Source organism: Mytilus trossulus, chromosome 2 (genome assembly GCF_036588685.1).
Source record: "Mytilus trossulus isolate FHL-02 chromosome 2, PNRI_Mtr1.1.1.hap1, whole genome shotgun sequence".
Lineage (NCBI taxonomy): Eukaryota > Metazoa > Mollusca > Bivalvia > Mytilida > Mytilidae > Mytilus > Mytilus trossulus.
The window spans coordinates 37,874,076-37,897,709 of record NC_086374.1 but is presented as its reverse complement, the minus strand read 5'-3'; the positions used below and the strand labels follow the sequence as shown (position 1 = coordinate 37,897,709).

General features: G+C 32.9%; 1 protein-coding gene across 1 annotated transcript; it reads right to left on the bottom strand.

Moving 5' to 3' along the window:
- Positions 1–7,574: 7,574 nt before the first annotated feature.
- On the bottom strand, positions 7,575–22,943 carry LOC134707142 (uncharacterized). Its single transcript, XM_063566679.1, has 4 exons — positions 22,897–22,943; positions 15,034–15,643; positions 13,831–14,040; positions 7,575–9,169 (listed from the first exon to the last, which is right to left on the bottom strand). The coding sequence occupies exons 2-4, from the start codon at positions 15,626–15,628 to the stop codon at positions 7,896–7,898; spliced, it is 2,079 nt and encodes a 692-aa protein (XP_063422749.1). The 5' UTR covers positions 15,629–15,643; positions 22,897–22,943; the 3' UTR covers positions 7,575–7,895.
- Between the last annotated feature and the right edge of the window lie 691 nt (positions 22,944–23,634).

The window sequence follows — 23,634 nt, the reverse complement described above, 5'->3', positions numbered from 1 at the left end:
AGTTTAAATCAGATTCAACTTGATCACTGTCTCTAATCATCGTCGGAACGGGCTGTTGAAGGCCTCTTTTTTAAAATATAATTACCGATGGAAGGAGAAAGACTTTTTGTGTAACCTGCCTTTGTGTTAAATTTTTTATTATTGATCAAGTCGAAAATGCTATCTAAAACACATACCACTCATGCAAAAAGAGGTGTCAGACAATTTTTTTTTATCATACTGCTTTAATTACATTAAAGATGTCTGTTTCCGTTCGATTCCGTTAAATACCAATTCCTCAGAGCAATTGGTACTTTGCGGAACGGAACGGAACGGAATAATAAATTTAAAAAAGTTAAAAAATCAGAACCAATGTTTCTAATCATCGTCGGAAAGGACGACGTGAGGTCAGTCTAGATATCATAATGCATGACTTGCAAATGCGTTAATTTCATGATAATTTATCAGGACAATCCGACATATTCATCTACAGAATAGTTCCCGATGTTATACATTATTACACATTTCACCTGTGAAGATGAGATTAAGTATACATTTGTGTTATTTGTATATGGAAAACCGTAAAACACAGAAATTTTAAAGTTTGTTTTGTTTTAAAGATTTTTCGAAATTTTGATAAATGCCCCTTTGGATACCTTAAATGAAATTCCGTTCCGTTCCGTTCCGTTCCGTAAAGTACCAATAGCCTCTTTTTGTTATTGGGATGTACAAGTACCCGTCCACATCCACAGTATGTTTGTCTATCTGATGAGTTAAAACTTTTTTATTTAGTTTCGTTCTTATGTTATACTGTTTAACACTGTCCCAGGTTAGGAGAATGCCGAGGGTTGGGATCCCGCCACATTCTGTATGTATGTGCCTGTCCCAAGTCAGCTAGTTTGAATTGTTTTACATCGTCATATCAGTTCTTTTATAGCTGACTATGCGGTAAGGGCTTTGCTCATTGTTGAAGACCGTACGGTAACCTATAGTTGTTAATCTCTGTGCCAAGATATTTTGGTCTCTTGTGGAGAGTTGTCTCATTGGCAATCATACCACATCTTTTTTTATATAGTAACAGGCTGTATAACTATAGTCATTTGTAAGCCTCATACACGACGTGGTTCATGACTTTCATAATTATAGATGACAATTTAGTCAAAAAGATTGACAGATTGTGACTTATATAAAAAAAATCTTTTATTGAAGACAATGGACAGCTCAGATATTATTGACTATTTTCTTCATTGCGGAAGGTTTTGTATACCCTACATCTACTACTAGATGAATAATTGAACATACAAAGTTCTCTAAAAAGTAAGACAACCATGTTGTTCTGTTGAAAAGCTAACATAGTTTACCAGTTACCGATGTTGTTGTAGATTTCCGAGTTTACCAGTTAGGAGTTAGTGACTGTGTAACAATGTTGTTGTTAGCGGATTAAACCCAATAAAATTACACCGTTGTTGTCTGTTGAATAATTTAATCAAGTTTACATGTTGATGATTGTTGAATACTGGTAGCTTACCGAGATCAACAGTAAGATGCGCTTGCTGTTGTCTGTTAAATAGCTTGCCAGTTTGATGTCATAGATTCTTTGTTATTGTCTCTTGAATAGATGTTAGAGTTCACCAGATACATAGCACGGATATTGTCCGTTTAATAAATGATCGAGCTTATCAGTTAGAGTGGGGTGCTCATTTTTGCCATATCTTTCCATGTTTTCTAGACTATATGTTTTTGAAGTTTAAATTGCTGATATTTCTATACGAAGATAACTTCAAATGCAAATCATTCTTTAGCTTGAAAACATGTTTGTTTGAAAATAATCATCTGTAAAGTTAGATTAAAGGGTATGATTTCCTGAAGATTTGTCAATAGAAGACACATGTTCGCCGTTTTTACACATCTAATTAAAACTTGCCAAATAACTGCAGCCGTTTATATAATATTTATGAAATGAATTTCATTACAGATAAACAGCAGACATTTGAAAGGCGTGAAACACAAAAATTTAGGCCAATCAGTCAAAAAATTACTAAAAAAAACTTTGAAAATCCCGTTTTTCAATCAGGAAATTGACCGAGAATCATTGTCCGTTTTTCTGTCCTTTCCAGTAAGTGCCGTAATTTTGTTTAAGTTAAAGAAATAATCATATTTGTTATAAAATTATTATTTATCGGCATATTTCTCCCATTTTAGCCATCCTTTGAAGTGTTTACACCTCAAAATTATAAAACGGCGAAATTGTGTCCCTGGCGAATGTGGGCACCCACTCTAGAAAACCCTGTTGTTGTCTGTTGAATATCTTACCGAGTTTAACATTACTATTAATATGAGTAGCATGTAGTTGTCTGTTAATACCGGGTAACTTGCAATGTTTAAGTACCAGTTGGGTATCCTATAATTGTCGGTTGAATTTACCTGTTTGATAGCCCTGATTTTTTCGGTGGAGATTACTGAGTTTACTAGTTAGATAATCCTGTTTCGTCTGTTGAAAAGCTAAGTAAATTAAGTAAGTAAATTTTATTTATAGTCGGACATGCCATTTAAAAAACCTTTTTTCCCCTTTCTTTAACTTACGAACGGTACCTGTCCAGAAAAACAATACTGCTGTTGTCTGTTGAATAGATTACAGAGTTTATCAGTTGGAAAACCTTGTCAGTTTAATAGCTTACAAGTTTAACCGGAGGCGGATTTAGGGGGCACTCCCCCCCCCCCCCTTTCTGGAATTTTGGTTGGTTAGACTTTATAGGGTATCACTGAAGCGTGACATAAGTGGACCCCCTCTTAGACAGTCAGTGGGCCCCACTTTCTTGATTCGCCACTGTCAACTTTGTGCTTAGGGGACGACCCTTTGATATTCTGGGGTAGGAGGATTTGTTTTTGATCGGTTATTTCTGTTTTTGTAAACTGAGAGGACAGATTATTCATTTTCTGCACTCTTTCAAAATATTGTCAAACATATTTCGCCGAGCGGAGCAAGGCAAACATTTTTTTAAGGGTTTTGGAACCGCTGAAGGCCCAAGAAGCTATAGACCTGCTGAGTTATTTATTTTCAATACATTGCAAGTCAGGTTATTTATTTTCAAACTACCAAGGAACAAACCATTTATTTTTGTGATTATCAAGGCTGAGTTATTTATTTTCAACCCCCCCCCCCCCCCCCCCCCCCGAATATCAAATGGTCGTCTCGTTAGCATGTTGTTGTATGTTGCATTCCTTGCAAAGGTTGCCAGTAAGATACCGACTTATTTTCTGTTGAATAGCTTACCGAGTTTACCAGTTAGATAACTGTGTTGTTGTTTGGTGAATGGCTTACCAATCTTACCTGTAAAATTATCCTGTTGTTTGTTGATTAGCTCACCAAGGTTTACATTTAGATAACTTTTGAATCATAGAAATTAGGTTTGTTAACAAGTGACATTTCAGGGGCAATAACTCATTCTGGGTTTTCTTTATTTTTCTGAAAATTTTGAAGGAGAATGACATTTACATTATAGACAATAGCCGAATGGGACTCTTGTGGTTTTGTACTCAAAATTCAATTTTGTACGGACAAAAGTGACTTTTGTTCAACAAAAATGAGTTCAGTTTAACAAAATTTGTATCATACAACAAATTTAAAATTTTGTCATACAAAATTATCTATCAGCGGACAAAAGTCACTTTTGTCATGACAAAATTCAATTTTGTTACACAGACTTGACTTTTGTTGTACTAATTTGAAAATTGAGCGACAAAAGTCAATTTTGTTTTCAAATTAGTTTAGTTTGGTTTCTGTGAACTAATTTGCATACAAAATCGACTTTTGTTACACAAAATCGACTTTTGTTACACAAAATTGACTTTTGTTACACAAAATTGACTTTTGTTACGCAAAATTGACTTTTGTGAGACAAAATTGACCAATGTGAGACAAAATTGACTTTTGTCTCAACAAAATTGATAAAATTGAATTTTGTCTCAACAAAATTGACAAAATTGAATTTTGTCTCAACAAAATTGACAAAATTGAATTTTGTCTCAACAAAATTGATTTTTGTCTCACGAAAGTCAATTTTGTCTCACGAAAGTCAATTTTGTCTCATAAAAGTCAATTTTGTTGTTACAAAACTGAATTTTGTCGTCACAAAAATGAATTTTGTCGTCACAAAAATGAATTTTGTCGTCACAAAATTGACTTTTGTCTCAACAAAATTGACAAAATTGAATTTTGTCTCAACAAAATTGACAAAATTGACTTTTGTCTCAACAGAATTAACAAAATTGACTTTTGTCTCAACAAAATTGACAAAATTGATTTTTGTCTCAACAAAAATGACAAAATTGAATTTCGTCTCAACAAAAATGACAAAATTGAATTTTGTCTCAACAAAAATGACAAAATTGAATTTTGTCTCACAAAAGTCAATTTTGTCTCACAAAGGTTAATTTTGTCTCACAAAAGTTAATTTTGTCTCACAAAAGATAATTTTGTTTCACAAAGGTCAATTTTGTCTCACAAAATTGAATCTTATCTCACACAATTGACTTTTGTGATTTAATTTCCATATCAGGTAACAAAAGTCAATTTTGTATGCAAATATGTTTATATTTGCATACCTTTTAGACAAAATTGACTTTTGTCATGACAAATATGAATTTTGTCTACAAAAATGAATTTTGTCTACAAAAATGAATTTTGTCATCACAAAATTGAAGTTCTCACTAAGCAAGTATGTAGCACATAGTTTTGTAAGACAAAAATGATTTTGTTATGACAGAATTGAATTTTGTACAAAACCACAAGAGTCCCATTCGGCGCCCTGTAGAGTGAACAAGCTTAAATGTCTTGCCTTTTTTACTAATCATTGATATTATGTTGATATGTCCTAAATATAGTATAAAAAAGAAGATGTGGTATGATTGCCAATGAGACAACTATCCACAAAAGACCAAAATGACACAAACATTAACAACTATAGGTCACCATACGGCCTTCAACAATGAGCAAAGCCCATACCGCATAGTCAGCTATAAAAGGCCCCGATAAGACAATGTAAAACAATTCAAACGAGAAAACTGACGGCCTTATTTATGTAAAACAAGAGTGCACACGCTGAAATGTCTCGCCTTCTTTACTAATCATTGATATTATGTTGATAGACCTAAATATATAGCTTTATTACAACTGTCACATAAATTCAACACTAACCAAAGAAAACGAAACATTGATCAATGAACCATGAAAATGAGGTCAAGGTCAGATGAACCATGCCAGGCAGACCTTAGGTCAAATAAAACCTGTGTAACAGACATATAGATCATAAAATATTTCCATACACCAAATATAGTTAACTAATGCATAAAGTATTAGAAAAATAGACCAAAACTCAAAAATTTAACTTTGACCACTCAACCATGAAAATGAGGTCAAGGTCAGATGACAACTGTCAGCTAGACATGTACACCTTACAATCATTCCATACAACAAATATACTAGACCTATTGCATACAGTATAAGAAAAACAGACCAAAACACAAAAACTTCACTATAACCACTGAACCATGAAAATGAGGTCAAGGTCAGATGACACCTGCCAGTTTCACATGTACACCTTACAGTCCTTCCATACACCGAAAATATACAAGACCTATTGCTTAAAGTATCTGAGTTATGGACTTCACCATCAAAACTTAACCTTGTCCACTGATCCATGAAATGAGGTTGAGGTCAAGTGAAAACTGTCTGACGGGCATGAGGACCTTGCATTAAGGTAGGCACATACCAAATATAGTTATCCTATTACTTATAATAAGAGAGAATTTAACATTACAAAAAATCTCAACTTTTTTTTCAAGTAGTCACTGAACCATGAAAATGAGGTTGAGGACATTGGTGGACATGTGACTGACGGAAACTTAGTAACATATGAGGCATCTATATACAAAATATGAAGCATCCAGGTCTTCCACCTTCTAAAATATAAAGCTTTTAATAAGTTAGCTAACACCGCTGCCGCCGGATCACTATCCCTATGTCGAGCTTTCTGCAACTAAAGCCACAGTCTCGACAAAAACTATTCATGAAAAACAAGTATGAAAAACATGAACAAACGACAACAACTGGCTCCTGACTTGGGACAGGCACATATAGAATGTAGCAGGTTTAAACATGTTTATTTGAGTACATTACCTTCTCCCTAATCTAAGACAGTGGCATAATTATATAGAATAACAAGTTTGTTGATAATAAAAATTCTCTGGATACCCTTAGATACCATAAAGAACATTTTATAAAAGTTTGGAAATATTTGACCTTGGGTAGTAGTCTCTGATGAGAAGAATTTAAAAAAAAGTTTAAGACAATGATTGCTGAGTGATGAAAAAAGGTCACATGGCCTTCTGTGTTTAATGTTGTGCCCAAACCTTATAACCTTTAATCAATGTCAAGCTGCTGACCCAATATAAAGCCATTCTAATATAGGATTGATAGACAAGGTGGATAAAATAAATATTCGCACCTAGAGAGGGGTATAACATATACATTTGTATATTTAAGAAGAAATAAATGTCAACTGGTTTACATTCATAACATACTGTAAATTCGATTGTCCTTAAAATAGTAGTTGTCTTACGTTCTAAAAACTAAAGAGCCTGTGTCGCGCACCTTGGTCTATGTGAATATCAAACAAAAGAAGCAGATGGATTCATGACAAAATTGTGTTTTGGTGATGGTGATATGTTTGTACATCTTACTTTACTGAACATTCTTGTTGCTTACAATTATCACTATCTATAATGAACTTAGCCAAGTAGTTTCTGTGGAAAATATTACAAATTTTATGAAAATTGTTTAAAATTGACTATAAACGACAAAAACACCTTAGGGGGTCAATTGGCCATTTTGGTCATGTTGACTTATTTGTAAATCTTACTTTGCTGAACATTGCTGTTTACAGTTTATCTGTATCTATAATAATATTCAAGATAATAACCAAAAACAGCAAAATTTCCTTAAAATTACCAATACCAATTCAGGGACAGCAACCCAACAATGGGTTCTTTGATTCATCTGAAAATTTCAGGGCAGATAGACCTTGACCTAAAAACAATTTTACCCCATGTCAGATTTGCTCTAAATGTTTTGGTTTTTGAGTTATAAGCCAAAAGCTGCATTTCACCCCTATGTTCTATTATTAGCCATGGCGGCTATCTTGGTTGGTTTTATGGGGTCAAGTCACACATTTTTAAAACTAGATACCCCAGAGATGATTGTGGCCAAGTTTGGATTAATTTGGCCCAGCAGTTTCAGAGGAGAAGATTTTTGTAAAAGTTAATGACGACGGAAGACGACGACGGACAACACAAGCCAAGTGATGGGAAAAGCTCACTTGGCCCTTGTGGCCAGGTGAGCTAAAAATACTTTCCAATGTTGACAAAAAGAATTGGATGATGAATAATTTAAAAGTGAAATATTGGTAAGTAATATTCTCCAAAATATATACTATAAATCATAACACTTCGAACGCTTTGCATTTTTTTCATACATTTTTGTATGCAATTCATAGCAATTCTAGTATTTTTTCCATATATATAAAAAAGAAATTAGAAATGGTTAGAATTTTGTACTTTTATGTTATCTTGTGGCTGATGCCACTAATATTGTATAAAACCTGTCAAATGAAAAAGTCATTGCTTTTTTTCTATGTCCAACAAAACAGAAGCAATAAGGTCCATATACAGACATGTCACTACACTGATGAGTGGAAATACATAGGTGATCTAGGTAACAGCTAATAGTAAACTAATGGCCTTTCATGGCATGATAATGTGATAATGGTCATAGTTATCCTTTTATTGCAAAGCTTCCTTAGTCAATATTAATGTATACAACACATCAACTCTTCCTTTCATTGACAATAAAAACAACATCAGAACCAGTTTCCTTGATCAAAATTATTAACAGAATAATCATTAAACGGAGGTCTTCTCTGGCATGGGGGGTATGGTCTATCATAACCCTGTGGTCCACGGTGACCTTGTAAATGTGGTCTATTATATTCCTGTGGTCCACGGTGACCTTGTAAATGTGGTCTATTATATCCCTGTGGTTCACAGTGACCTTGTGATTGTGGTCTATCATAACCCTGTGGTCCACGGTGACCTTGTAATTGCGGTCTATTATGACCCTGTGGTCCATGGTGACTTTGTAAAGCTGATCTATAATTATAACCCTGTGGTGACTGTCCATGGTGACCTTGTAATGGTGGTCTATTGACATTTGGTGGAGTAGGGGATTGCAAGTTATCATAAGGTGTCTCCCTGTAACCTGTCAAATCATAGTGACCTTCACCATGTAAATTTTGACTGGTATTGTAGTTTGAGTCAGAATACATATTGTTTTGAGTCATGACCTTATCAGATTCAATGTCTGAAATTCGTAGCTTTTTTGAATGAGATATATTGTAATCTTCCTGGTAATTAGTGGTTGATGGTCTTTTCAATCCATTATTTCCTTGAGTAGAAAAATTACTACCAGCAAAATCTTCATCCACAAGATAATTAGATACCTGCTCCTTCTTCATGGTTTGCTCTTCTATGACAGTATCCTGACTAACATGTCCAAAACTAATTGTATGTGGACAAGAGGATTTATCCCTCACTAAATTCTCCTGTTTAATTGTATCATGGTTAACAGAACAAGCACTAGTCCCTATTTCCTGCTTTGCATTATAAATTATGCATTTTGATTCATCTTTTGTATCTTCCTTTACATTTTGAATAGACTCTGTCTTCAAACCTTCTTGGCTATTATTTCTCACACAATTTCCTTGCAATTGGTGCACAGGAGCTGTTTTTGGATACTGTAGAAAATAATCTCCAGAAACTCCAATACCTTTCATGTTGCTGTCCTCTCCAAGGACAACTTGACTTACAACAAGACAATTCTTGTTGTCTGCTATTATATCTTTAACTAAAACATTATCATACACTTTTGAAATCTTTCTTATCTTCTTCATCTCATGACGCTCAAAATCATAGAATGTTATATCCCTTTTGCTGATTATATGTTCATTCAAAGTCTTTTGAACAGCTTCCTCAAAATGTATTTTGAATCCTGGAGGTCGAATGTCTAAATTCTCTCTGTTCATAAAGGTCATTTCCTTTTCTTGTAATTGCCCTGACTGATCAAAACTTTCTCTTCCTGAAAATTAAACAAGAAGTCTGTGAATATTGCATGGCAATACGTAGTCCCCTACCAATTAAAATTTCAGTGTAATGGAATGAAATTCTAACTTGATCACTAATCTGTTCATAAAATAATAAACAAACCAACCACTAAATTTTTCAAACAAATTAATAAAGAAAAGGAAAACAATCCAAAATATCATTTATCTTTATAAATACAATGTCTTCAACAAATCTTTTAAACAAGAGAGCACATGCTGAAATGTCTCGCCTTCTTTACTTATCATTGATATAATTGTTGATAGTCCTTAATATAAAGCTTTACTACAACTATTACATAAACTTAAAATGATCCAAGAAAATGAGGTCAATGCCATATAATCCAAACAAGAAATACATGTACACCTTACATTTAATATAGTTGACTGCTTGCTTATAGTTTCTAAGAAACAGAATTAACCAAGAAAGCTAAACATTGACCAATGAACCATGAAAATAAGGTCAAGATCAGATGAACCATGCCAGACAGACCTGTAAGCTTACAGTTCTTACATACAACAAATATAGTTGACCTATTGCTCATAGTTTAAGAAAAACAGACCAAAACACAAAAACTGAACACTGAGCAATGAACCATGAAAATGAGGTCAAGGTGAGCTAATAAAATAAGGTCAAGTTCAAATGAAACCTACTAGTCTGATATGTACACTAGTACCATCACTCCATACATCAAATATTGTTGATCTATTGCTAATAGTATCTAAGATATTAACTTCGTTACTTGACAATTAAAACTAAAACTTGATCCATGAAATGAGGCTGATGTCAGATTAACCATGTCTATCAGGCGTGTAAGACCTTGCAAGGAGAACAGATTTACCAAATATAAAGTTATTCTATAACTCATAATCATGATAATAAGTGAGTATTTTAAGGTAACACGATACCGAATGACGTTACGCCACGAGTTATCGTTCCTGACGTTATCGAATAACGTTCACACATGTATATAAGCCAATGCAGCAGGTTCTGCAATTACAAAGTGATCTTAAACAATTAAAAAAAAAATGGCAACTATGTGATATTTGTAACGGAAACTTTTTCTAGATGCATAGTGCCAAGAGTTTTGATGCAATACGTAACAGTTAACTTATTTGACATAGATTGCTCTATCGTTTTCCTGCAATTCTTCTGCTCATTGTTAACCTTTAAAAATGTATTACTTTACTTTTAAATATTCTGTTTCTTGAATATTTAAGCATCTGCACGATTTAACTATATATGTTCTTATGCACAAAAGACTGAGTTTTGTCACTTTATTTTATTCTTGGTTTATTTTTGCAATAAATACTTATTCATGATGCACGCTGTATCCCCATGAAATTTTCTTTTGAACGTAGAATTCTTATCTATAAAAACTTAGGATGATGTGTAAAAAACAGAAATTGTACAACTATTTATTCGTGTTAAAATGGTCGTCAAAAACATCGCTCGGACAAAATGGAAAAAGGATATCACCTAATAAAATTAGGCGAAAAAGAAAAATACATTGTACAATCAGACTTTGATACTATATACAGAAAATAGTTTGTTTGTATGAAATGTAAAAAAGTGGTTAAATTTGTTATTTTGCCGAAACACTTTCCCTGTGTTCCAAGTATAAACAGTCTCTGAAATTCATTGGTTTGTGAATCCGATATCGTTTCTGAAACATTTATAAGATAAAGTGCTAGCTTTGTAATCCTATAGACCAATTCTACACGGGATAGACAGCAAATTCGGAATGAGGCCCGAGAAAGTTAACGTAGACTGAGAAATACATGAGAACTTGATTCGGCAAAAATGAAATTAAAATCAATTCAGGTCCAGTTAAAGTCTGATTACAGACAGTCTCATGTATCCACTTGCGTATATAAACGCAAGTTGATAGTCAGGACTGGCTGTGGTCAGACTGGTTCCGTTACATTTTTTTCTTTCGAAATTTACATGCAAACGACAGACAGAGTCTTGTTCCGTAGTGAGTACGTCAAATACATTTTATTTTTCTGACAATGTACATTATTTGTATATTTTGTTTTTATTCAACGAATTACACCCCAAGGGTGACAATGGAATAGAAATTGAAACTTGGTCTTCTTCCGACGGACAGTAAAATGCTTCTAAATTGAGGCGTCTATTTGGCTGTGCAGGATGTATAAACTTTGCAGCCACATCCGGTCAGAATGGTGATTTTAAATCCGATGCCTGGAATAAAGAGAGTGCTATGCTCTTTGAAAATCAAAAACCTTTGCGACAACTCTTTGAGGGGTCCGTATGAGGCTTGTTGCAAGATAACATTTCTGTCCCTATCCATTATACCCTCATTTTCCAGTGTCATACAAAATTTACTCAACCATAATCCCTGAACGCCTCTATTACATAACCTACCAGGTGCATTTATTGTTATTTTGTTCTCGCCCATACATGTTACATGCATGGTCTATTTGTCACTGGGCGTAAAGCAAACTGCAATCAATCCTACAATTTACAACCGTCACTTGAAACTTTAGTTGTTAAAATTCAAATCATTGCCTCATTTTTTTCTATTTAAAAGAAATCGACAAAGTTTACAAACATTTACGCACAAAATAAATATCTACGTCACCGCTTGCTCATTATGGAAGTGGGGTAACATGAGACTAGTAAAAGTACAAGTATAGATAAAGCAAACAATTATATGGAACATTTTATTTGTACAACAGTTGATGTTATAATGATAAATGCATGGAGATGTGGATTATGCAATTTATAAGAAAGCAACATCTGGAGCCAAGGCTCAGTGTTGAAGACCGTACATTGACTTATGGTTTACTTTTTTAAACTGTTATTTGAATGGAGAGTTGTCTCATTGGCACTAACACCACATCTTCCTATATCTACTTTATGACATCAAAACATCAATTTGAAAGTATTTGCAGTATAACTTAAGTATCACACTAACATTTCAGTCTCTAGTACATATTTGTTTAAGTCTTAAAACTGTTATTCTTCGGTAGAAAATTCAAACCATGATGAAATAAGGTGGTGCGGTAAAATTGCCAATTTATCAACTTTCCACTAAAGACAAAATTACGGAAATGTTAGTTTGCTTACATTTCTGCTACATCTTAGATCTCCAAATAACTATTCCTTTATATGAAATATTTTAGATCTCCAAATAACTATTCCTTTATATGAACAAGATATTAAAAAATGATGTTTTGTCACCAAAATTCATATAGGCACGTATCATCATATTGTGTCACTTGTGTCCGTTCAACGGTCAATCCCGCTCTTGGTATGTAGGGTGTATACGGCTAATTATTTAGCACTACAGTCTTTTTGCTTCGGGTTTAATTTATGTACATATTTTTTTATAAATTTGTAAATAATTTTCCACAAATGACATTTTGTGAAATGTTGCGTATAGTTTGCAATGTTTGTCCTGCTTGCTGAGCAACCAACGGACACATTTACACCACACAGAGTACGCTATACTTATGTGTGTAGCAAATTAAGAATATGATAGAGTTCTGAAATATCCATTAAGTTTTATTATTTTTTTTTTAGAATGTATATTTTATCAGGATCATAATTTTCACCCATAATTTTCATAACTAACAGAATGTTCAACCTTTTTTTTTGACTGGTGCATCAAATGTGTCTTTTATAAACAACTGTTTTCAAAATTGTATTGTATCGTCCCGAACATGCATGAACTGGTCTTTTATAAGATTCACATGGTACCAACCAGTTCAAGCAAGTTTCAAGTATGTATAAAAAAAGAAGATGTGGTACTAGTATAACTGCCAATGAGACATTACTCCACAAGAGACCTAAATGACACAGAAATAGGTCATCGTACGGCCTTAAATAATGAGAAAAGCCTATACCGCATTGTCAGCTATAAAAGGCCCCAAAATGACAATGTAAAAAAATTCAAACGAGAAAACTAACGGCCTTATTTATATAAAACAATGAACGAAAAACAAATATGTAACACATACACTAGGTTGGTCCCCTACGTAAAACATTCAGTATGCCTTCGGAATATACAAATATTAACCAAGAATTTCAATAACGGCCGGGAAGCAGACTACACATAAACAATCCACAACCACTAAATTACAATATGCACGTTTGGTTTGAAAATCAGACATAATTAATGTTAATTCATTTGAGTGAAATTTCTATGAGCGGGACGAAATATTTCATATTGCATTACTAGGAAATTTACGACACCCGACAGGGGAAATGAAAATAAAGTAAACACCATTCAGATTTCGACACATATTTTGTTTTCCATTTCTCTTAGTAAGAATAACGTTACATTCTGCTTTCAATAACGTCACACGTTTTTCGGCCAAATTCTAAGGGTATCAATCAACTTTGAAGCCATTTATCTCAATATGACAGACAGGATCTTGATATCAAAAAGCATCTGCATTCCATACTAGCTATATGGTTATGCAGTATTACTGTGTTCCACCTTTTGAAGCTTTATACAAACAGTTTACCATTAAAGTTGGATTGTAGTCCCTACATGTAGGTTTCACATTCTCTTCTATTTTTTTTAAATGTGTGGATTGATTCAGTTGTTCTACAAGAAATATCCTGTTTGTATTCACATTCCATATAGTTTTTTATTCTCAAACTTACTTAGCTTTTCATGTTTTTCTATTTCTAATTCCACTATTTCTCTAGTCATATTTTCTGACTTTTTTCTGTTCCTTTTTATCAATAAAGTCCAACATGTCTTTGAAAGGTATTCCAGAGATTTCTCTGCAGCCAATGTCCTTACTTTTTGTTTCTGGTCAGATGATGCTGTTGCTGTTTTGTGTCCTTCAATGGCTACAGTACATGTGAACTCTATCATCAAAGAAGATGCGTGATATTAGTGTTTTTGTATAAAAAATTGAGAGTGGAAATGTTTATACATAAAATGCAAAGGGTTAAATTTATCCTGAATCAATCTGGACCATCAATGAAAAGGGATTATACATGTTTAGTATACAATAATACACATTCCTCAGAAAAAGTACATGATACAATACATGTAAGCCTTTCATCTTAAGAATAACTTATTCTCAAAGCCAAAGGTTATTAATTTAACATTGTAATTTGATCTTTGAATATTTTAATGTTGGCATATGTACTACTACTAGCATTGAGGTCCTTAATAATAAATTAATACCTACATTTACCTAAAAATGTATGGCTCTAGTTATTAATTCTTACAGTTAAACATCCCGTCAGACTCAGTACTTCCATTTTGACATTACATGTTTTCCATGAATGTTTAGGACATACGTTTTGTATTTGCACTAAATCAATTGGATGTGTACTGATTGACATTTTTTTCTTGTATACATGTTTTTTATAGTTGTTTTTGTCTTGGTAACTGCAGGTTCTCCAAGATTGGTACTTAGTGTCTCTAGTGTTTATACTGGTTGTTTATTTTGCTAATGATTTTTAGAATTTGTTCACTTTTATTGTGCTGTTATACTAGTCCCAGGTTATGCACACACAAGGTTGTGTAACCCTACAAGATTCTGTTACACATGTGTCTGTCTTATCTCTCTTTTCAGTAATCTGTACTACTTCAGTGGTTGTTGTTTGTATATCATAGTTATTTTTGTTTTGTACATAAATCAGACTGTCCTTTTCTTAATCAAATTGTTTTAAATTTCATTATATCTGGACCTTTATGACTAGCTATGTGGTAAGGGATTTGCTCATTGTAGAAGGCTTTATGGTAAACTGTAGCCGCTAACATCTACATCTTGTTATTTCATATGGAATTCTGTGTGACTTTAGTTTTATTATTATTTCAATCATTCTACATGAAAAGTATTTACTTACCACCGTTTTCAAAACCAAAGTCCATTTGAAACATCATACCACTGTACAATGAACTAGACTGAAGTACTGCCATATGTGCTGCTTCTGAGTGACTAGCACCAATATACCTGACAATGATAAACTTTGACAAATCCCTTTCTGTTCTTTGCTTGTCACCTAAACCTTTAAGGTTGTCTTCATGAAAATCTTCCCCACTTAAAAACTCTTCCATAGCATTAACAGGATTCAAAATTTCAAGAAATGGTGTATGGGAGGTTTCCAAGTTGAGTTTATTCCCTTCTGTCTGTACAACTCTACAGTAGGGTTTCACTAGTTTGAGATATGCATCACCAAAAGCTGAATTTTGAGCTTCTTTTTTATCCTGACCAGAACCAACACCTACATTTACTCCAAGAATCCTAACGCGACATTCACAGAGACCAGAGTCAATAGAGTTAAACAATTTTTCACTACTGTATTTAAATTGATACAATGCTAATTGAATCATCTCAAATTGAGTTTTTAACTTCCAATACCTACGGAATATATAAAATAGTATTTTGTGAGATATATCAGAGAACTGTATTTCTAATTTGCTTTGTTCCCTTTCAGCCATTCTTCTTAAAACTATCTAAAAGTAAAAAGTTATAAATATGTTTAAAAACAGAGCAAATAACATAAAAATGGTCTGATTAATATTATAAATTGTTAATAAAAATTGGAACTCTAATTGAATCATCTCAAATTGAGTTTTTAACTTCCAATACCTACGGAATATATAAAATAGTATTTTGTGAGATATATCAGAGAACTGTATTTCTAATTTGCTTTGTTCCCTTTCAGCCATTCTTCTTAAAACTATCTAAAAGTAAAAAGTTATAAATATGTTTAAAAACAGAGCAAATAACATAAAAATGGTCCGATTAATATTATAAATTGTTAATAAAAATCAACGTGTTGATAGATCTGTCAAATGTTCCATGAAACTACTCAATACATCTACTTCCATGATCTGCACTCAAACTTAATAAAGCTTCAGGGCTTTGTTTTCCCTTTTTCTGTTTTCTAGACTAAATCCTTTTATGTACATGTAATTTGTAAGATGGATAGGTTTGATGGGATAAACAAAGTTATTGCATGAGCGTTGGGTTCCCAAATCATCTTTTGGAACTTTAACATTTTAAGTGAGGTTAATTCATTTTATAGGACAATTGCACACTGTGTAACAAATTTTTCCTAATTTTGTTATATAACAAGTTAGTAAATTTGAATTCAATAATTAGGACAATAACAACCAAATACATTTGTATATCATTTGGGCAAAAAAAATCATGAATATAATGCCTAACAATGTTGAAACTACAATAAAGTATAGCTTGCATCAATTATTTAGATTACATGGATTATGATTAAGACAATTAAGTTAATTGTTATGTCCAATGTGTATAAGTGTAGAGCATTTGTAAAGGCTCTTCCATGAACCTCCCATTTTGGTTTATAAACAAGCAAACGACTGGCAATGTGATTTTTCAGATGGAGAAGTTTTGATCAGCCAGCATAACCAGTTGTGGTATCTAAGTCAAATATGTCAATTTCCTTTTCTCTTTTCTATTTTTTTAAATGACTAAGAAAAATTCTTTATTGATTTAGGTGGATGTCCCATTGAGAAAGTTAAAGAACTAGAGGCTCTAAAGAGCCTGTGTCGCTCACCTTGGTCTATGTGAATATTCAACAAAGGACACAGATGGATTCATGACAAAATTGATTTTTGTTGATGGTGATGTGTTTGTAAATCTTACTTTACTGAACATTCTTGCTACGTACAATTATCTCTATCTATACTGATCATGATTGGCCCAGTAGTTTCAGTGGAAAATGTTAGTACAAATTTAATGAAAACTGTTTAAAATTGACTATAAAGGGCAATAACTCCTTAGGGGGTCAATTGACCATTTTAGTCATGTTGAGTTATTTTTAGGTCTTACTTTGCTGTAAATTATTGCTGTTTACAGTTTATCTCTATCTATAATAATATTCAAGTTAATAACAAAAAACAGCAAAATTTCCTTAAAATTGCCAATTCAGGGGCAGCACTCTAACAATCAGCTGTCCAATTCATCTGAAAATTTTAGAACAGATAGATCTTGACCTGATGAACAATATCAACCCCCCAATCAGATTTGCTCTAAATGCTTTGGTTTTTGAGTTATAAGCCAAAAACTGCATTTTACCCGTTTGTTCTATTTTTAGCCATGGCAGCCATCTTGGTTAGTTGGCAAGGTCATTGGACACAATTTTTAAACAAGATACCCCAATTATGATTGGGGCCAAATTTAATTTTATTTGGCCCAGTAGTTTCAGAGGAGAAGATTTTTGTAAAAGATAACTCAGATTTACGAAAAATGGTTAAAAATGGACTATAAAGAGCAATAACTCCTAAAGGGGTTAACTGACCATTTTGGTCCTGTTGACTTATTAGTAAATCTTACTTTGCTGAACATTTTTGCGGTGTACAGTTTATCTCTATCTATAATAATATTCAAGATAATAACCAAAAACAGCAAAATTTCCTTAAAATGACCAATTCAGGGGCAGCAACCCAATAACCAGTTGTCCAATTCATCTTTCAAGGCAGATAGATCTTGACCTGATAATCAATTTTACCCCCTGTCAGATTTGCTCTTTATGTTTTGGTTTTTGAATTATAAGCCAAAAACTGCATTTTACCCCTATGGTTATTTTTAGCCATGGCGGCCATCTTGGTTGGTTTGCACGGTCACAAAACACATTTTTTTAACTAGATACATCAATGATGATTGTGGCCAAGTTTTGTTAAATTTTGCTCAGTAGTTTTAGAGGAGAAGATTTTTGTAAAAGTTAACGACGACGGACGACGACAGACGACGGACGACTGACCCCAAGTGATGAGAAAAGCTCACTTGGCCTTTTAGGCCTGGTGATCTAAAAATTGGTTATTCAAGCACAAAAAGCATTATACAGCTTGTACAAAAGTATTAGAAATCAAGCCATCCCATTAGATTTACAGCTTAAAATGTTTGATGTCATGGTAGAGCCTATTCTTTTATATGACTCTGAGATTTGGGGATACAAAAACCTGAAAATTTTAGAACAAACTCACTTTAATTTTTGTAAACGTATTCTAAGAGTAATATCTTCAACGCCTAACTATATGGTATATAGAGAAATGGCAGATTTCCACTAGAAATAAAAGTCAAAATAAGAATGACATCATTTTGGAGAAGGATAATGCATGGTGACAAATTAAGTAGTAATATGTATAGATTATTATTAAGTTTAATGCAAAATAGCGGTCAATCATTCAAATGGCTGAACTTTATAGAATCAATATTGAATGATACAGGACTAGGATATGTGTTTGTCAATCAAGAGAGTGCTGACTACAAACATCTGATAAAACAGGTTTTACAAGACCAATATACATGTATACAAAAATGGCATCAAGATGTCCAATTATCTTCCCGAGGTGTATTTTATTCTGTTATAACCAGATGCTCCGCAGGGCGTACCTTTATACGACCGCAGAGGTTGAACCCTGAACGGTTGGGGCAAGTATGGACACAACATTCAAGCTGGATTCAGCTCTAAATTTGGATTGTGATTAAATAGTTGACACAGCATAGGTTTCTGACACAGAATGAATGTGTTCTAATGAACTTAAATTTTTTTTTTCTCTTAGAGCAATTCACTATGCTGTTGAATATTAATCCTCTCAAAAAAATGTTTGAAGAAATTTTCTTTTTATTTATGAAATTTCAAATTGAACCCAATTTTTTAATCACATCCCCCTTTCCCTTATTCCAAAACTAATCTCAATTAAAATATTCTAATGGAGTTTGCAACAATAACTACTCATTTAAATACATCATAAAATATTAAGATGTAAAAAAACTGCTTGTTATCACTGAATGGTAAAGATTATTTAAATTTATCAGTTGGTAGTAAAAAGTGAATATACATTGTATATTGTATATAACAAAGATTCAAGTTGATTCTGGACAAAGAAAGATAACTCCAATTAAAAAAAATGCTTGCAATAAGATATTTCTTGCTTACTATTCTTGACAAAGAAAGATAACTCTAATTGAAAAAAAAATTTGCTATTTCACAATATTGTGAAATTAGATATTTCTTGCCATTGCACAATACTGTGCAATTGAAAAGACTTGCTATTGCACAATACTTAATATAATAGTTTTAGATCCTGATTTGGACCAACTTGAAAACTGGGCCCATAATCAAAAATCTAAGTACATGTTTAGATTCAGCATATCAAATAGGCCCAAGAATTTAATTTTTGTTAAAATCAAACTTAGTTTCATTTTGGACCCTTTGGACCTTAATGTAGGCCAATTTGAAAACGGGACCAACATGAAGAATCTACATACACAGTTAGATTTGGCATATCAAAGAACCCCATTTATTCAATTTTTGATGAAATCAAATAAAGTTTAATTTTGGACCCAGATTTGGACCAACTTGAAAACTGGGCCAATAATCAAGAATCTAAGTACTTTTTTAGATTCAACATATCAAAGAACCCAACCGATTCATTTTTTGTCAAAATCAAACTAAGTTTAATTTTGGACCCTTTGGACCTTAATGTAGACCAATTTGAAAACATGACCAAAAGTTAAGAATCTACATACACAGTTAGATTCGGCATATCAAAGAACCCCAATTATTCAATTTTGATGAAATCAAACAAAGTTTAATTTTGGACCCTTTGGGCCCCTTTTTCCTAAACTGTTGGGACCAAAACACCCAAAATCTATACCAACCTTCCTTTTATGGTCATAAACCTTGTGTTTAAATTTCATAGATTTCTATTTACTTATACTAACGTTATGGTGCGAAAACCAAGAAAAATGCTTATTTGGGTCCCTTTTTGGCCCCTCATTCCTAAACTGTTGGGACCTAAACTCCCAAAATCAATACCAATCTTCCTTTTGTGGTCATAAACATTGTGTTTAAATTTCATTGATTTTTATTTACTTAAACTAAAGTTATTGTGCGAAAACCAAGAATAATGCTTATTTGGGCCCTTTTTTGGCCCCTAATTCCTAAACTGTTGAAACCAAAACTCCCAAAATCAATCCCAACCTTTCTTTTGTGGTCATAAACCTTGTGTCAAAATTTCATAGATTTCTATTAACTTAAACTAAAGTTATAGTGTGAAAACCAAGAAAATGCTTATTTGGGCCCTTTTTGGCCCCTTATTCCTAAAACGTTGGGACCAAAACTCCCAAAATCAATACCAACCTTCCTTTTATGGTCATAAACCTTGTGTTAAAATTTCATAGATTTCTATTCACTTTTACTAAAGTTAGAGTGCGAAAACTAAAAGTATTCGGACGACGACGACGACAACAAGGACGACGCAGACGACGACGCCAACGTGATAGCAATATACGACGAAATTTTTTTCAAAATTTGCGGTCGTATAAAAACTGTTTTGGTTTGGAAAATTATTTAATAAAAATACCGATAATTCGAGAATTTGGATGACAAATTAAGAACGTCTAATATAAAAATTCCCATTGAAACTGGGCATTGGCACAATATTCCGGCGGAGGACCGAAAATGTCACATATGTAAAGAAAGTGTAGGAGACGAATTTCACTATCTTTTTATATGCAAGTCTCCTCAACTGGTTATTTTTAGAGAACAACATATCCCTAGTTATTATACGAAGCATCCAAGTAAGCAGAAATTATCTGTAATGTTAACTTACTGCAATTTTAATTTATATAGACAGGTGGCATCTTTTATCAAAAAGCTGAATAACTTATTGTGATATATATGTATATTAATTTGTCTTATTTTTTTATTTTTTTATTTTATTGGTTTTTTTTTATGGTTTTTTATTATTATCATTTTTTTTTTTAATGTTTCCTTTGTAATTTAAATCATGTTTACCATTGTATTTATGTACCTCATGTTACAATAAAAATATTCTGTTTCATATGTATGTGTCTGAGCGTTGCTTTACAATAAAATCTTGAAATCTTGATTTGAAAAAAATAATTTTATTCATAATCATTCATATCTAAGTAATTTGATATGCGAGGTGACTTTGAATGAGTCCTGGTTTACTCATGTTACTTTTTTTTTTTTTATTACAAGCAGAATTGGAAATAAAAATATTCTGTTATACATATATATGCGTCTGAGCGTTGCTTTACAATAAAATCTTGAAATCTTGATTTGAAAAAAATAATTTTATTCATAATCATTCACAGAAGTAATTTGATATCCAAGGTGACTTTTTTTTTTATCAAAAGCATGACAAGCAAGAGAAGTGTAGAGTAATGACACAAAACACGGAAATAAATATGGGGAAACACAAAGCACAAACATCAACCTAAACATGAGAAAACAAGTAACAAGAGGCTGTCACAACGACAGCAAACCGGATTTATTAACATTTATTTGTGTTCTGCAAATATCACAAGAACCATAACTGATGAACGGTGAAAGTAAAAATCGTCAATATCAAATTTGACCTCAACTTTGATCAGTATCAACATATTAAAATTTGAAAAGCTTAGATTGAATGGTTCATGAGTAAATTCAACAAATTGAATGGAAATGCCATTTTACGATCTTTCAAGAACCATAACTCCTGAATGGTAGAAGTCAAAATCGTCATTATTGAACTTGACCTCTATTTTGTCATCAGTAACAACATATTAAAATTTGGGAAGATTTGGTAGAACAGTTCATGCGTAAATGCACAAACACGACTGGAAACTCCATTTTTCCATCTTTCAAGAACCTTAACTCCAGAACGGTAAAAGTCAAAATCGTCATTATTGAACTTGACCTTCATTTTATCATCAGTAACAACATATTAAAATTTGGAAAGAATTTGGTAGAACAGTTCATGCGTAAATGCACAGACACAACTGGAAACTCCGTTTTTCCATCTTTCAAGAACCATAACTCCAGAACGGTAAAAGTCAAAATCACCATTATTGAACTTGACCTTCATTTAGTTGTCAGTAACTACATATTGAACTTTTGAAAGCTTTGGTTAAACGGTTCATGAGTTAATGCACAGACAAGACTCGAAACTCCATTTTTCCATTTTTCAAGAACCATAACTCCTGAACAGTAAAAGTCAAAATCGCCATTATTGAACTTGACCTTCATTTAGTTGTCAGTAAAAACATATTAAAGTTTTAAAAGCTTTGGTTGAACCGTTCATGAGTTAATGCACTGACACGACTGGAAACTCCATTTTTCCATCTTTCAAGAACCATAACTCCTGAACGGTAAAAGTCAAAACTGCATTATTGAACTTGACCTTCATTTGGTTGTCAGTAACAAAGTATTAAAATTTTAAAAGCTTTGGTTGAACGGTTCATGAGTTAATGCACGGACAACATTTGATTGCCGCCCCAGTCCAGTCCAGTGACCCTAGTCCAAATAATTATGACGTCTTGAAAAGCTATTACACTTTTATTCTTTCAAGCCGAAGTAAGGTGTCTAAGAAAAAAATTATAATAGCCTTTCAAGACGTCATTATTATTTGGACTACAGTGACCCATACTTATCATTATATTTTTGAAAAAAATCTCGTTCAAAACATCACTTTAACAAATTTAAAAAAGATTCTATCAATTTTATTTTAGAAGCCTTAGCCACATTAACCAGGTATCGATTTGACCATAAATTCTTTGGGGATATGCCCTCCCCCTTTTTTTCAAAATTCGTAGTTGTCATGAACGGAATAGGCTATGAAAAAGTATTCATGTGATGGGTTAGAAGATAAAATTGTGGATTAAGGTCTCATAACTGTCATCTCAACTTGTGTCATTTACTAGTACATAGTATATTTACATGTTGGAAGTTGTAGTTACAAGATCAGCTTTTCTGGGTCTCACTAAATAGCGACAAGAAGCGTCGAGAAGCAATAAGAAGCGTCAAGAAGCGGCAAGAAGCGACAAGAAGCGACAAGAAACTATTTAGCGACAAGGAAACATTTTTTTATTATTATGTTCTAATTCGCCAAGCTTAACCGAACATAAATTATTTAGTCAATAAAACTCAACACATGTATACAATAGGAATGAGCTCTCCTTGTGAGTAGCACACTTATACTTTATTTTTCTTCAAACAACAAAACCATTTCATATATATTCATATTTCAATTGTCATTCAAACGTCCATCTGCATCAAATTACTCCTAGTAAATCACACAATTTTCTCAATATAACAAAACATCGTATCGGGACTCCATCCCACTAAAAATCAAAATCAACAACAATCTACAAAACACAATAAATACATTATTATTACAATATATCTTGTCACATCATTACTGTCTAACTTAAATCTATCAAAATGGGTGGGGTGGGTGGGGGATGTGTATAACGAAACGGAAGGTATGCTACTCTGTAAAGGCAGAACTTCGAATAACTGGTTATAAAAATATCTTATATTTATAATGAGATTCTGCACGAGAATCACGATCCTACCCTCGTACAAACGGGTAGAATACCTGCATTGCGACATACAATAGCCAATCAAATCATACAATAACAAACCAGGTATGCAACCATGTGCTCATCAACACGT

Bases quoted from the DNA above. Each gene is read 5' to 3' on its own strand.
- LOC134707142 (XM_063566679.1), bottom strand. From the start codon at position 15,628: ATGGCTGAAAGGGAACAAAGCAAATTAGAAATACAGTTCTCTGATATA. The intron at 14,041-15,033 runs GTAAGTAAATAC...CTTTGATGATAG, and splicing joins CTTTGGTTTTGAAAACGGTG to AGTTCACATGTACTGTAGCC. The intron at 9,170-13,830 runs GTAAGTTTGAGA...TTTAATTTTCAG, and splicing joins AGAAAAACATGAAAAGCTAA to GAAGAGAAAGTTTTGATCAG.